The sequence below is a fragment of the Onychostoma macrolepis genome, chromosome 24, assembly GCF_012432095.1.
Source record: "Onychostoma macrolepis isolate SWU-2019 chromosome 24, ASM1243209v1, whole genome shotgun sequence".
In the NCBI taxonomy this organism is placed as follows: Eukaryota; Metazoa; Chordata; class Actinopteri; order Cypriniformes; family Cyprinidae; genus Onychostoma; species Onychostoma macrolepis.
Window position 1 is genome coordinate 11928942 of NC_081178.1, and position 15959 is coordinate 11944900.

General features: G+C 36.5%; 1 protein-coding gene across 12 annotated transcripts in view; it reads left to right on the forward strand.

Moving 5' to 3' along the window:
• The window catches only part of atp8a2 (ATPase phospholipid transporting 8A2), a 55867-nt gene that overhangs the window by 36885 nt on the left and 3023 nt on the right, over positions 1 to 15959 (forward strand). For 11 of the 12 annotated variants that reach the window (XM_058765496.1, XM_058765497.1, XM_058765498.1 and 8 more), the window contains 10 exons: positions 3702 to 3885; positions 4099 to 4209; positions 5954 to 6028; positions 7072 to 7194; positions 7703 to 7781; positions 7875 to 7936; positions 9875 to 9931; positions 10966 to 11073; positions 13908 to 13996; positions 14137 to 14241. In XM_058765496.1, the coding sequence (XP_058621479.1) occupies positions 3702 to 3885; positions 4099 to 4209; positions 5954 to 6028; positions 7072 to 7194; positions 7703 to 7781; positions 7875 to 7936; positions 9875 to 9931; positions 10966 to 11073; positions 13908 to 13996; positions 14137 to 14241 (993 nt within the window). Of the gene's footprint in view, positions 1 to 3701; positions 3886 to 4098; positions 4210 to 5953; positions 6029 to 7071; positions 7195 to 7702; positions 7782 to 7874; positions 7937 to 9874; positions 9932 to 10965; positions 11074 to 13907; positions 13997 to 14136; positions 14242 to 14867; positions 14971 to 15959 lie in introns of all 12 variants that reach the window. The other variant, XR_009269072.1, reaches the window with a different exon arrangement.

The following is a 15959-nucleotide window of genomic DNA, read 5'->3' on the forward strand; positions in this document are numbered from 1 at the left end:
CACAGAAATATTAAATAAATATCAACTTTTTATGCCATCTATGTAGATAGAAATATCTATCTATACAGTAATTATTCTTATAATTATTACACAACATACTGTTTTGTTTTGTTTTTGCAATAGTTGGTAATATAAAAATATTCTTTATATATTTACAATATACAATATGCTGTGTATTTTATAATTATATTTAATACACATTTTTTCCTCCTGTATCCTTAGCTACATACAGGAAAAATACAGTTATAGTGAAAGTTAATATAGTTATAGTGAATGTAGAGGTATAACATTAATCTAATTTGATTAGAAATATTTGAGTTCAGATTGATTTAAAAAAAAAAGTAATAACTTAAGCATAAGTCTCAGTTTGCTCATCATATAAATTGCATTGTTGTCTGGGAGAAACATTTAAGATATTAAAGAGATCTTCTCTTGTGTTATTTATTTATTTTGGGTATTCATTCAGGCATTAGCACTGAACAACTGTGTGGGTGTGTAAACCATAAAAAAACCCTACCTTTATTTCTCAAAATGAGAGATTTTGCTCTGCGTGGATGTGCATGTGTGTGCATCCTTATGAAAGGTTGTGTCTTGCCCTGGGTGACTAAATAACTGGTGAAAATAAGCGCTTGGCTCCCAGAACAGAGAGGCTGTGCAGAGGTAATGTAATATACTGAGCTCTGTGCAAATGTCAAACTAATGACTCACTTACTGTCATTATACACTCTCTCTCACACACACACACTCTCACACACAGGTAGACAATGCAGTCATTCACATCACATTGTTGAATACTGTAAATGTTTATCTGAACATAATCTGAATATAAATAAGCGTGCTGTAAGTTTCAGACAGTTCTGATTCGATAATAAAGTGTGTTTCCATCTGTGAGAGGGAGTAATTGACTTGCTGTTGCATGAAGCCCATATCCGGACTATGGTCTCCAAGGCCCTACAAACCGACTGAACCAACCCTTCCATCACCCCCCACACTGTCCTGAACCGCACAAATCCACAGACAACCAGCAGAGAGGAGCACAAATGTGTGTGTGTGTGTGTGTGTGTGTGTGTGTGTGTCGTAGAGAAAGTTTGCATCTGTGTGTGTGTGCGCACTCCATGCATGGTTTCCTGAGTTCACACTCTGTTTGTTTAAAGAGCTGCTTTAACCTTCTTATTTTCTGCTCAATTCCACCATGAAGAACATTAGCCAGCCTTTCATCTGCCTACTGCCTCAGATCTCCCCTCCGGCTCACTGTGATTTTGTGAGGTGTAGAGTTATAGTGGAAAAAGGGTGGAATCGATCAACAAAATGACAAGAGAAAGTGCTTTGGGGAGGATTTGTCTTTTTGATTTTCAATTTTTATGAGTATACCATGCCCACGCTATTAGGGTGATCATACGTCTCTACTAGCTCGCACTTTTCTGGCCAATTTTTTTCGAAACTTTGTATTTGCAGCACTTCTAATGATATGGTCTCCTTTTGGTTAAGTATTTATGTTGTAGCATTTCTCATTTGTTGGGTAACAGCTGCTGAATTAATTAATGTTAATGTATGTCAGTGATCATTAATTTTTCTTGGAAATCACATTCAACACCTTCCATGGGGAGATTACATTGTGCTTCTCTATTTCTACGAATTTTCTTGATAAGATGTCTTCTGGGATTGTTGTTGATATTATTATTATTATTATTTTTTTTTTTTTTATATACCCTGATATTTTGGTACTGAGTAATGTATTAATGGTCCAAAACACATTTACTTCAAAACTTAACTTGGTATAAGTAAAAAACAAAATAAAATAAATAAATACTGTTATTTCAGTGTTCCAAAACACATTTACTTAAAAAAAAAAAAAAAAAAAAACTTTATAAAAAAAAATATTACAAAATAAAATAAAAATGTTCCAAAACACATTTACTTAAAGAAATACCTTGGTATATGTAAACAATAAAATAAATAAATATACTGTTTTGTTTTTGTTTTTTAAATTGAACTATTATCACTTTGGTATCATTATTTGTCAAAATATTTCCCCCCCCCAGAGTGTGTAGTTATGGAACAATTCACCTAATATCTTTTAAAATGTAAAAAAAGTATTTACATTTAGTCATTTTGCAGATGCTTTTATCCAAAGCGACTTACAATTGGGGAATACATAAAGCGATTCATCTTGAAGAGGCAATCCGACAAACGAAGTGCTTGTAACACCAAGTCTCAGGCATTGTTTAAGTAAGTACAAGCTAGCAAAGGAAGGAATAAATAAGGAGAGATTTTTTTTTTTTTTTTTTAATGTGTAGGGTGAAGTCAAGTAGTGTCGAAAGAGATGAGTTTTCAGCTGTTGCTTGAAGATTGACAGGGATCCAGCACTCCGAATATGGGTGGGAAGATCATTCCACCAGCCAGGAATGGTGAACGAGAATGTTCTGGAGAGTGATTTTGAGCCTCTTTGGCGTCGCTCACTAGCAGATCTCAGACTTCTGGAGGGGATGTAGATTCTTAATAGTGAGTGCATGTAGGCGGGTGCTGAGCCTGTGGTTGTTCTATAAGCAAGCATCAGTGTCTTGAACTTGATGCAAGCTGCGATTGGTAGCCAATGCAATGAGATAAAGAGAGGTGTGACATGGGCTCTTTTGGGTTCCTTGAAGACCAGTCGTGCCGCCGCATTCTGAATCATTTGTAGAGGTTTGACTGTGTTTGATGGAAGTCCAGCCAGAAGAGCATTGCAGTAGTCCAGCCTAGAAATGACAAGGGCCTGGACAAGAAGTTGTGCAGCATGCTCCGTCAGAAAGGGCCTGATCTTTCTGATGTTGTGTAGTGCAAACCTGCAAGATCGAGCAGTCTTTGCAATGTGGTCTTTGAAGGTCAGCTGGTCATCAAAGATTACACCAAGATTTCTGACCGAAGTTAATGGGGTAATTGTTGATGAACCTAACTGGATTGTGATGTCATGCTGTATTTTCGAAAATGTGTATAAATGGAATGAGCTAGCAGGCTAATTGGCATGGTAAAGTGGTACAGTATGCTAAGCTAGAAACATGAAGAAGACATGAAGACAAAAAAACATGAAGATGCATTTAATTTCACAATTTATATCGGAATTTAAAGGAATAGTTAACCTAAAATGTGAATTCTGCCATCAGTTACTCACCTGATGTTGTTCCAAACTCAAGATTTTCATTCAGCAAAGATATTTTTAATATTCTCTCATGATTTTTGTTCATCGATTGATCCAAATCCATGCGATCAAAATGTACATGAAAAGACATGGTAAAGTTAATCCTTATGAAACAAGCAGTTTAATCCAAGTTTTCCGAAGAAATGTGATAAACAGATTTAATTTAAGCTTTAATTCACTCATAAACATTGATTAACACACACAAATGATCGCAAGAGAACAAACCTCACTGGTTCTCATGCATCAAGCACAAGGTGATTCAGACAACATGCAATGTAAAATCAGGCACTGTATAAAGTACCCATTAAAAATTCTTTCAGCCAATGGAATCACTTTGCGGTCTAAATTGTTCATGACACCAAACCTCTTGGTCATTTCACACTTCTCTGTTGCTGTCTGATGATGTTGTCACTTTAATGAACAGATTCAGATGTTATAGACTCATTATAAAGCATATTTGAGAGAACTGTGAAGTTGTATAGTGCTTGTTTCCTGAGATGTAAATTTTGTCATGTTTTTCTTTCAGGGTGTCTCCGCTGCAGAAGTCAGAGATCGTGGATATGGTGAAGAAGCATGTGAAGGCCATCACGCTGGCTATCGGAGACGGAGCCAACGATGTGGGCATGATACAGACGGCACATGTGGGAGTGGGCATCAGCGGGAACGAGGGCATGCAAGCCACCAACTCATCTGACTACTCTATAGCCCAGGTCTGATACAAACACACTCATGTAATTCATTATTCTGTGGCTCAGTCACACACACATCTCATCTTTAAAAACATAATTACACTACCACAACACAAAACACACAGCAGTCTTCTGCCCACAGCGCTGTTGTATCCGGGTAGCTGCTCCTGCAGTAATGGTTCACATGTGTTCCTGCGGGCAAACTAATTCTTCTCTCAACCGCTCTCTCTTTAGTTCTCATACCTGGAGAAGCTGTTATTGGTTCACGGGGCTTGGAGTTACAACCGGGTCACCAAATGTATCCTGTACTGCTTCTACAAGAATGTGGTACTGTACATCATAGAGGTGTGTACATTAATCGCAATCAAGTGTGTGTGAGACTTTTAAAGGGGTAGATCACTTAAAAATGACAATTCTGTCATCATCTGTCTTCATGTTCCCAACCTGTATGGTTTTCTTTCTTCTTTAAAACACAAAAGGAGTTGTTAGGCAGAAAGTTCACGCTTCCATTTCCATACAGTGGATTTCATGCTTAGTTTAAATGGCAGAAAAAACTGACTAAATAGTGCCAAGTCTGACATTAATGATTTAGAAATCCCCTGGTATGTGTTTTGTTGTGAGAGTTGATAGAAACAGTGGATGGCAATATTTTCAGAAAATGTAAATTTCTCACACAAAGCTATAAAATGACTATATAAAATTTTATTTTATTTTTGAATGTATTTTAGCAATATTTATTTTCAAACATACTTTAGGAAAAAAGAAAGCTTCTTTTTTTTAAACAACATAGTTTTACCTTTGGAATGTGTTGTACTTACAGATCCCTTTTTAAAGAGAATCATCGAAATTAGCCCTGATCCACATACACACACACACACACACATGTTCGTTTTTGTGAAAAGTGGGGACATTCCATAGGCGTAATGGTTTTTATAGTGTACTTACTGTATGTGCTATTGCCCTACACCAACCCTACACCTAAACCTACCCCTTACAGGAGACTGTGCATTTCAACTTTTTCCAAAAAAACCTCATTCTGAGTGATTTATAAGTGTTTTGAAAAGTGGGAACATGGGTCAATGTCCTGAGATGTCACCTTCACCTTATAATACCTATGTCATACCTTATACTGTCATTATACAAATCTATGTCCTGACTTTTCACAAAACGCACACACACACACACACACACAAACATGCTCGCATTGTTTTTTTTTTTCCTTTCCTTTTACTTGCCTTTTTTCACACAGACACGCTTGCGTACATTAAGTAGACTGCTTGCAGCTGTTTATGGAAGTGTTTGACAGTGATAAATGAGATGCCCCCTCTAGTCTCTGCTTTCCATCACACACGCACAAACACACACACACACACTCACTCACTCTCTCACAGGCACAGACAAAGAGCCGCTGACCCCTGTCTATAGTGCCTGGGTCCTTCCAGTTCAAAACTGCATACCAGATACACACTGTCATTCGAGAGCTGTGTAAGTGTGTGTGTGTGTGTGTGTGCTAGGTAGAGTGTGAGCTTTACTGACAGGGTCACCGTTCTGTCCGCTGGAGCATTTGTCAGCTGTGCCACCCCTTAAAATGGCAGCAGGTGCAGAAACATTCCCCCCTCATTCTCCCGAGGACTCTGCCTGTGTGTGTTGGAGTGTATGCTGGTGTGTGTGTGTGTGTGTGTTAAGGGAAGAGTTGAGTAAAGGTTAAATGTTTAGATGTCTCTATATTTGTGGAATGCGATTGTCCATGCACATCTGTCCATGTTTTGGGAAAGGGGCATTTTGGGGGTCTTACTGGGGATTAGCTTCCAGCAAAGAAGAGCTTTAAAGGTCAAAGTTCACAGACTGTCTTTGTCTTCATAGTGGAGACATTGTGGGGGATGGACAGCTAGTGTACATGTGTATGAGCGTGTGTGTGTGTGTGTAGGCTTTTGTTTGTATGAATTGACCTCTGCCTTGAGATTGATGTTGTCCGAAAGTATTTTGCTCGAGGGTTTCCATGTTACTCATCTTTTTTGTGCCCTCTCTTTGTAGTATTGTTTGTCTTCACTTCTGTATTTTAACACTCTTCCATCTGTTTTTCCCTCAGCTTTGGTTTGCGTTTGTAAACGGTTTCTCTGGACAGATCCTGTTTGAACGTTGGTGCATTGGCCTGTACAATGTGGTATGTGTGTGTCTGTCTCTCTCTTTATAGTTTTTAACATTTTATGGTCAAACATTTGGTGCACTCCTGACATGGCCTGAAATGTATAATTTATAGAGAAGACCATCCCATAATGCATTGTGGCAAATTCTGTGAAAATGTTCATCTAAGATGTTAATTGATAATTGAGATAATAAAGATGATAATTGACAGTTACAGTGATAGACCAAAAAAAATATCAGCCAATCTTTGGCCTTTTTTGATTTATCAGCAGATAAACGTGGCCACTTGGCAATTTTTGTTTTCTATTTTTATGATTGTTGTTTGAATGAATTGAATGCACCAAAAAGAAGTCTCTTTTGATCAGCAGGGCTTCATTTACTTGATTAAAAATACAGTAATATTGTAAAATGTTATTACAGTTTAAAATGACTGTTTTCTGTTTTATTGTATTTTAAATTAAAATGTATTCCTGTGATGCAAAGCTGAATTTTCAGCATCTAGTCTTCAATGTCACATGATCCTTCAGAAATCATTCTGATTTGCTGCTCGAGAAACATTTCTGTGCTGCTTAATTGTTTTTTTTTTTTGGAAAGGATTCTTAAATAGAATATAAATAAAAATGAATAGAATAGTTTTTAAAAAGCATGTATTTAAAATAGAGATCTTTTATACATCTTTATAAGTTGTCACTCTCACTTTTGATCAATTTAATGTGTCCTTGCTGAATAAAAGTATTAATTTATTTATTTAAAAAAAATTTACCTGACCTCTTTTGTATTGACATCAGCAATTGAAAAGCACACATCACTGAAAAAAAATATTTCACTCAAAATATTTAAGAAATACACCAAAATAAACACACACACAGTTATTTTAATAAAAAATTCAGTTTACAGAATGTTTTGTTTGCTATGTATTTTTATCCTTAGTAGAGTATGGCATAGTTAGCTTAGCGACATGCTATTCTATTCCAATCAGAGCGTTTCAAATTGGTTTCATTTTGGTTGTGCTTTGGTTTAGATATGTACTGTAACACTTGAGAATGTTCATCTGTTTTTCAGATCTTTACTGCTCTTCCTCCTTTCACCCTGGGGATATTTGACCGTCCGTGCAGTCAGCAGAACATGCTACGCTTCCCTCAGCTGTACCGCATCACACAGAACGCAGAAGGGTTTAACACTAAGGTACCAAGATTTCGGTAGCCAATACAAATGCGCTATTTGAATCACAAATTACTCCTCCTGACATAACAAATACCTTGAGACTTAGAAATCTGTCTGCAGTGAGTGTCAGACTGTTATCATTATCATCATCATCATCATCATCATCATCCTGTGTTATAATTGATTATCCCAGTCTGATGTGGTTAGCAACATCAGCGTATTGTTTGACTTGTGACTTCACCGTAGATAAACAGGAGTGCAAGAAACAGCTCTGCTTCCACCCAGATAATAATGAGATTCATAAGCTGAAATAAGACAGTCATTCATTTATAGCCTAGGATCAGTGTTTGTGTGTGTGTTTGGGGTGATCTGGGGGACATTGCACTGGCTGTGCAATTGCAGAGAAACTGTTTGTGTGGGCTGTGTGTATCTTGGCATTAGTTTGTCTTGACTGACTCTCCCCTTCTCCCGTTCCTGCTTTCTGTCCCTCCCTTCCTCTCTCTTTCATTGCCTCTTTCTCTTTTTCCAGGTTTTTTGGGGTCACTGTATAAATGCTCTCATTCACTCCATTATTCTCTTCTGGTTTCCACTCAAAGTTCTGGAGCACGGTAACTATCGCAAGCACACACACACATGTAGACCACTTCAGCTCGAGTGTGTAAACCGTTGAGTATCTTTCATCGCCCGTTTTGTTTCTCCAGACACTCCCTTTGACAACGGCAACAGTGTCGACTACCTGTTCGTGGGGAACATCGTCTACACGGTGAGTTGTCAGCGGTGGCATTTATTGCGCCGTAGTTTCCTGCCAGTGAGAGGTCACACATCATTTCCTTGCTAGTGCTGTTATTCCGTTCGTTGGCCGCCAGTGTTTACACTGTAAACTTGTTAATGTCTCTTCGCTGGCTATTCTTGAAAAAAGTTCTTGTGAAATAATCCCACAACTCAGAGCAGAAATTACAGGAACTCTTTGAGGAAACTGATGAGAACCGACAAGACCGCTCACTATTGGCATTTGTGGGCAGTTTACGACTGAAATTCTGCATTTCAAGTCTACCATTCTAATAGCCCTTTAACTTATTTATTGCTTTAAATGCTTGGAACGGTTCATTTAGATTTTTTTTTTTGGTCTTTTAAAAGTTCATATTCTGTATTAGGTTTTGTGGTCCTAACTACATACTAAAAACAACAATACATTTCTGTAATATATTTTAATGTGTTAACTAAAGCTAGAAATATTAACTGTACTTCTAGGGATATGGAAAAAATACATATTTTCATAATTGACTGAGATTTTTTTTTTTATGGGTTGTTCACATAGGCCATGTTCTTGTGGTTAAAACCTGGATGGAGTGCAACAGAATGGAACAGAACGCAGGGGTCTTGAGACACATTTTTGACACCCTGCCTTAAAAGCACAATTCTTATTGCACAAAAGTCTTTTAAAAATTTCACAAAATACAAAGCAACTGCCAAAGATATCTGTCTGCATATGTACATAAACCAGCATTTTAAAAATAACTTTTCATTGCACAAAAATCTCATAATCCTCACATTGCTCATACCAAGCAATATGAAGTCCAAAAATTGTCTTAAAGTCAATGGTTTTGTTACACAAGCTCTGTTTTAGAGATACAACTGTGCAATAAATGTAGATTTTCAGAGAGAAGGTTCAATGTGCTAAAACCCTCTCAGAGAAGTTGAGTGAAAGATCTTTTTATCAATATTTATGTCCAACTGAGTGAAATGTTTTTTTTTTTTTTTAAAGACGGTAAAAAGTCTAGTTAGACTAGTTGAGGACCAGTCTGACCCATCCCGAATACAGCAAAACGCTTCTGTGAATTTTATTTTATTTTTGCTTTAATTACATGTTGTCAAAGATCCAAAAGTCAGAAGTGAGTCAGATTTTGTATTTGTTTGGGCAAATAATTCATTACACCGATCCTGTTTTTGAGTCTTAAATCTTTTGAATGAATTGTAATCAGTTCATCAAAGAGCTGGCTCAAAGGAGTCTTCATTCATTTCATGAATCAGACCATGCTGATCGGGCTGCATGTTTGATTTGCATGCAGCCTGCAAAGAAAATTCTAAAATGTGTCTCATTTCAGTATTTTTTTCCTATTTACATTCAATAGACTGCAACCCCAGAAAACATCTTTCATGCCACTTTTCAGCATCTAAATCACTACAATTCCCTCCCCACTAGTCAATCCGTGAACTGTATTTTGCATATAGCTCTCTGTGTTGTTGTGCTTTTGGCCGTCCATTATAAAAATGAGGCCATGTGTATGTGTGCAACCCAGACTATTAAATGCAGTACGTTGGGGTTTTTGGAGGCGATACTAGACTCTAACCATTAAAACAGTAATGAATGAGTCCCATGGGGAGTGAAGTCTTTGTGTGCTGGTATTTCTTTTCTGTTCCTCACAGGCTTGTGTGTGCGTACGATTACTTTAAGGGCTAAATGTGTAATTGTGTTTTAAAGCAGTGTGCGATGCTAGAGGCAATAGTAAGTCGATGCCTGTGTGAAAGCCCTCATCTGTTGAAGCTGTACAGAACGTTTTACCAGGATGATGAGTGCATATCATTACTATTATTTATGACTCTCTCTCTCTCTCTCTCTCTCTCTCTCTCTCTCTCTCTCTCTCTCTCTCTCTCTCTCTCTCTCTCTCTCTCTCTCCCTCCATCTCTCTTCCTGGTGCAGTATGTAGTGGTAACTGTATGTCTGAAAGCCGGTATGGAGACCACAGCATGGACAAGGGTACGTCAGTCCCCATCCTCCAACATAAACACACACACATACACACACACACACACACACACTCCCCGCCGCCTGCCATCTGAGCTCAAAGCAATGAGCATATATCTGGGGGAAAAAAGGATGTCACATTATAGAATAATAGAAGCAAAATTACTTAAATTATTACAAAAATTTATATTAAAATATAAAATATCTAAATATAATATATAAAAGTCAAAATTAAGTGAGTTCATGCTTAAAACAGGAAAAAATATGTGATGGGCTTAGGAAAATTAACTCACTTAACATTTTTCAGAAAACAGATTCAATATATTAATTTATTTTGCATGATGTGAGAATTTTTACATATTTGTACTGGAAAATAAGACGAAAATATTTTTGCAGTCTTTGGTAGTGCTGTCTAATGTATTGAATATTACAAAGCATGTCTGAATTAAAAGATTACAAAAATGATTTTCTTACTTAGTATTTTTGTCTTGTTTTCTAGGTACAAATAACCAAACCTTCTTAAAATATAAAAGATACATTTGCTTGAGAAGCAAAGTGCTTTCTGAAAAATGTATCAAAATTAATTATGTTTATGCTTTAAAATAAGAAAAATAAGAATGAATGCTTTTTAGATTTGAACTGGAAAACGAGACGCATAACGGAGTAAGAACATTTTTTGCAATGTTTCAAAGCGGCATTTAACGCATTGACTTTATTCCAAAGCATTTTTATATCTGAATTAAAAGGAGATCCCACTATACAACACTTTGCACTTGACATTATGCGTCTTATTCTATAGGAAGGTCATATATATTCTGGGAAGTGCTTTAGATAGATGGGGAACATGCTGCTATGTCAGGACATTTCTCTGTCCTGCTGCGGTGTGTGTTGAGAAGACGTCGACACTCCTCGTCCGTTCAGCTGTCCTCACACCAGATCTTGTGATGAAGTAGAGCGGCCTTGGAATTCACATGGTTTCCATTACAGTTGAAGAAGTCTATATTCAGTGTGAAACTGACCATGACCTGTTTTTTCTCTTGTTCTAGTTTTCTCATCTGGCTGTATGGGGCAGCATGGTGCTCTGGATGTTGTTTTTTGCCGTCTATTCTGCAATTTGGCCAAGCATTCCTATAGCACCGGATATGTTGGGCCAGGTGAGTGCAAATACACACACACCTGCCCATGTTTGTGCTTTCTCACTCACCTCCTGTATCTGACTGCCGCCCGGCGCCTGGATGACTTGCTCTCTGGGTGTTCCGTGTCAGATTTATGGCCAGCCGTCCCATTTCGCAGTCTCCCTGCACCTGCCACACAGTCACCCGAGCCCCAGGCTTTTACGGCCTACCCTGGAAGTGTTGACTCAAGCGGGTGGGCTGGTTTGTGCATCGCTACAGACATCTGTGTGTGTGTGTTTTAATGAGGAATACTTCAGAAAGGTTTTTTGCCTTGTCCCCACAGTGGCTCTGTTCCATAACCTAGCGAGTCACCTTGCTCTGTTGCCTACATAGGCGCTATCCTAACTGAAATGGAACATGCGAAGTACTAATTTGAAACACTCTGTAAAGGTTAGAACTCTATATGTTGTACAAATAGCCCCCCCCCATGTAAATTGAACGGGAGACTTGACTCAACTGATAGAGATTGGTGTTAGCATTTTACTACACTAACAAAACAACATGCAATAAGCACATCACTCACAAAGACTGAAAAAAGTTATTTATATATCTTTGTTTAAATTATTTTTCAATTTGTATTAACACATTTTATTGCATTACTACATATTTATAACCAACATTTCTCCTCTTCAACCCCTTAAAAAACATAAAACAATTTTTAAAAACAATTCCTATTAAATTGTTTATAAGATATTTTTTTATACATAATAAAATTGTGTAGAAAATTGTATATATTTTCATATATGTATTTTTGCTTAAAGAAATTACATATATATATATATATATATATATATATATATATATATATATGCTATTCAAAATATGTAGAAAATGATTACATATAGCGCATTTAAAACATTATATACTTTTTAAAAATGTAAAGAAAAGATTTTTCAAAAATTATTGAATAAATTACATTATGAATATATGTTATATATTAATAAGAATGTCCATATATTATATATTAATAATTTGTTTTTATAAAATTGTATATTGTAACATTTTAGTGTTATTTCTATAATTTAAAAAATAAATAAATCTTGCTTCGTCCACCATTTTGGATATTTTACCAAGTAATATTTCAGTTCTTTCATGGATTGTAATGCATACGTCTCAGGAGGCAGCATAATTGGAAGTGTGCCTGCGGTGCCCCAAAATGCTACGTACGGGGGGCGACTCTACTAGATTTTTGAACAAAGCTAGTGTGTGCGTGCTGTGGGAGTGTGGAGCGGTTGGGGGTGGGATAGAGCTCTCTGAAGCCCTCCGGCCCATTAATTCGATTTGTGTCAGAAATCAGGAATGTGCTCAAGTATCACCACAGCTGCTCTCAGAGAAAGAGAGAGAGAGAGAGATGGGACATCCCTCGCTCTTTACCCTGCAGCGTTGGCTTTTCTTTCCCCTCTCTGTCCAGCCGTTCATTTTTTAATCTCTCCATCTCTCCATCTCCATCTCTCCATGCAGGCCAAGCTGGGAGTACACACTATGCATGTTTTTCCAGAGCTGTATATCAGTGTGTGTATTTTTGTGCGTCTGCTCGTCTGAGAATTTGGGAGGGTTGGTCTGGGGGTGTATGCGCAGCTGTCGCGAGGGGACGCCGTCTAATGGTTTTCGGAGTCTAGTAGATTCCGGCGGGGATATCAGCTGTGGAGGATCCTTAAAAGTGGGATCACTTGATTGCACACCGTGAAGTTTTCTTCAGTCTGTTGGATTAACAATAAAAATCACTTCAGAAAAATGTTTCTATAAATAATTTTTAAATCCGATCGATTAATAGTAATAAAGTGGAACAAATGTAATGCGCTCATACTAAAATATAATGAAATATGGATAGATTGATATATCAACTAGCTGACAATTTTATATATATAATTATTTTTATTATTATTATTTATGTTAAATAACACATTAAATATCATTAATATATTAAATTATATATTCAATATATATGTATAATATAGAGAGAGAGTATATATTAAATAAATAATATATTAAATACATATATAAAGTTGTGTGTATATATAATATATATCCTGTGTATAGACAGATTATTTTGTGTATATATAATGGGTTTTATACAGGTTAGAGCAATGAGTTTGAGTATTATTAGTTATTATTAGTTCTGGGTAACAGTTAATTGTGATTAATCGCATCCAAAATAACAGTCTTTGTTTATATAATATATGTGTGTACTGTGTATATTTATTGTGTGTGTGTGTATATACAGACACATACAGTATATATTTTGAAAATATTTACATGTGTATATATTTATATTCATATAATTTATATTATATATAAATATATTTAAATGATAAACATAAAATTTTTCATATATATATATATATATATATATATATATATATATATATATATATATATATATATATATATATATATATATATATATATATATATATATATATATATATATATATATATATATATATATATATATATATACATAATAAATATACACAGTGTACACACACATTATGTACACACAAACTTTTATTTTGGATGCGATTAATCGTTGCCCAGCACTAGTTATTATATAATGTCAGCTTTAAGAAGATTTATTAGGGTGGAAAAAGACACTTCTAATTGGGCCATTAAACAGAGATGGGGAGGAAGAACTAGAGCAAACAGTAGACAGTAGAGGTAGGTAAACAGGGTAATTGAACTCTCCCACAGGTCAAAGGTGACGCAGTCAGTCAACAGCTGTTGCAAGGAGAGAGAAATCCAGCATTGATTGGGTGTTGCGAAGTTTGCAGAGCATTGATTTCAAATTGATGATCTGTTTATCTTTGTTTTAGGCTGGCAGGGTGATGCAGTGCTGGAGCTTCTGGCTGGGCCTGATACTGGTGCCAACAGCATGTTTACTCAAAGATGTGGTGTGGAATGCGTGAGTAATGTACCACACACATACACACATCAGTGTATTTATGGAGAAAATACAGTCTGATTTGGCAATATGTATTAGTCACTCACATAAACAGACTGACAGTTTCTCACTTTGTCTTGCTTGTGAATGTCTGCATGCAGAGGGCGGCGTACAGTGAGGAAGACTCTGCTGGAGGAGGTGCAGGAACTGGAAGCTCGGGCTGTGGACCCTGGGGCAGCCGTCCTCAGAGATGCCAGTGGCCGCAGGTATTTCCCTGAATATGCCTTGATGTAAACCAGCCTATCTATAAACTCCCCTGTAATATCTCAGGTTGATTTACAAGTTGTTGTAATATAGATTCGGGCAAATGCATAATTTCTTTTTATCATTAGCTCTGTTTCAAAACAGTGAGTTGACTTGCTGCCTACATAGACAGTTGCCTACTATAGCAGAACATTAACTGTAATGAAAGTAACTGAACATGCCAGAGAAAATGACATAATACTTGAAGCATAAATATAAATAATAACATTTTATTTATTTAACTTGATTTTTTTTAATTATAAAAATATAATATTTATTTACTGTTTCTCTTCTCTTCACTTGAATATTAATAATTGTAATAATTGTAATAATGTATGATTATTGTTATTAATGTATTAATATATATGTAAAGAAATTACAATTAATTGACAGTTAAATTACATTTATTGACAGATAGTAACATTTTTACTTGTATTAAAAGCAATTAAAAATATATATGATTTCATATTAATTTAGATAATTATTTAAATATAATTAAATAAATTAATTGTAAATTAAATTTAAATTAATTGACATTTTACTAATATATTTTGTATTTTTTTTTTAATTTTGTGTGTTTGTGAAAAAGACTGTGTTTGTGCTCATTGTGATCCTCTAACCCCTGCCTGAACACCCGCAGACCAAATGCTGAGGATTCATAGACTCGTAGAGTCAAAGGCAGGCATGTGCAGGTAGAACCAGCTGCCCGAGTCTCTCTATAGGATGTGCAGTGACCTGTTTCCTCCTTCCCTTAACCTTCCTTTCATCACCATCATCATCATCTCACGACTTTTCTTTCACTTTTCTCTTTCACGTTCTGCGATATCAGGCGGCCATGAGCTGGTCAGGTTTGCCTAGCTAAAAGCACTGGGTGTGTGTAGCTTCCTTAAGATCGTAGCTCTGTGCATGTGTTTGTTTTCAAACTGTGTGTTTGTGTTTTGAGGCTGACTGCGTGGAGCGATTGCGTGGATTTAACAGTTTAGCCCAGAGATATTACTCTACATATTGCGTTTGGTGTACAGCCCTATATGAGACAGGAACTTGGCAGACAGACGTGTAGTCTCATGCAGTTTTTTTTGTAATACCTTGGAGTGTTTCGTGGTCTTTAAGCCACTAATTTATGGCCAGGGAGTTGACAGAATGGACTTCTAATCAGAGGGATGTTGGCTGTAAGCCCTGTTTGCGTTTACCCCCTCATTCCCCCAGAGCAGAACACTTAACCTCATTTGTTTCAGTAAATATCCAGCTGTAAAAAACATAATGGTTGTAAGTCATCCTGAACGAGTGTAGAAATCCGCTGAATGATTAAACGTCAGCTTGAATTCGACATCACTGGGTGGAGGCTGACACAATTGAAGAGCATATTCTAGGCGTTTACATTTGAAATGATTTACCCAAGAAGACCCCAACTAGCCCTGCCGGACAAAAAGCAAAGTATTTTCCAAAGTATAAGCCAAGCCTGGACTCGTACGTGAGGGACGGTTGGAGGAAAATAAGTTATTGAAAATTTGATTAATCAAAACAACTGTCTGATATTCCAAGGATTGTCTGCGTTCCAGAGAAACGACAGAGGAAGAAAGAGCTCCGGTTACCAGCGAGCCTATGCGTCATTCCATCCTTTTATTTCTTTATTTATCCATTCATCATCCCCGTCTTTCAACCGGTCATCTGTTTTGCAGAC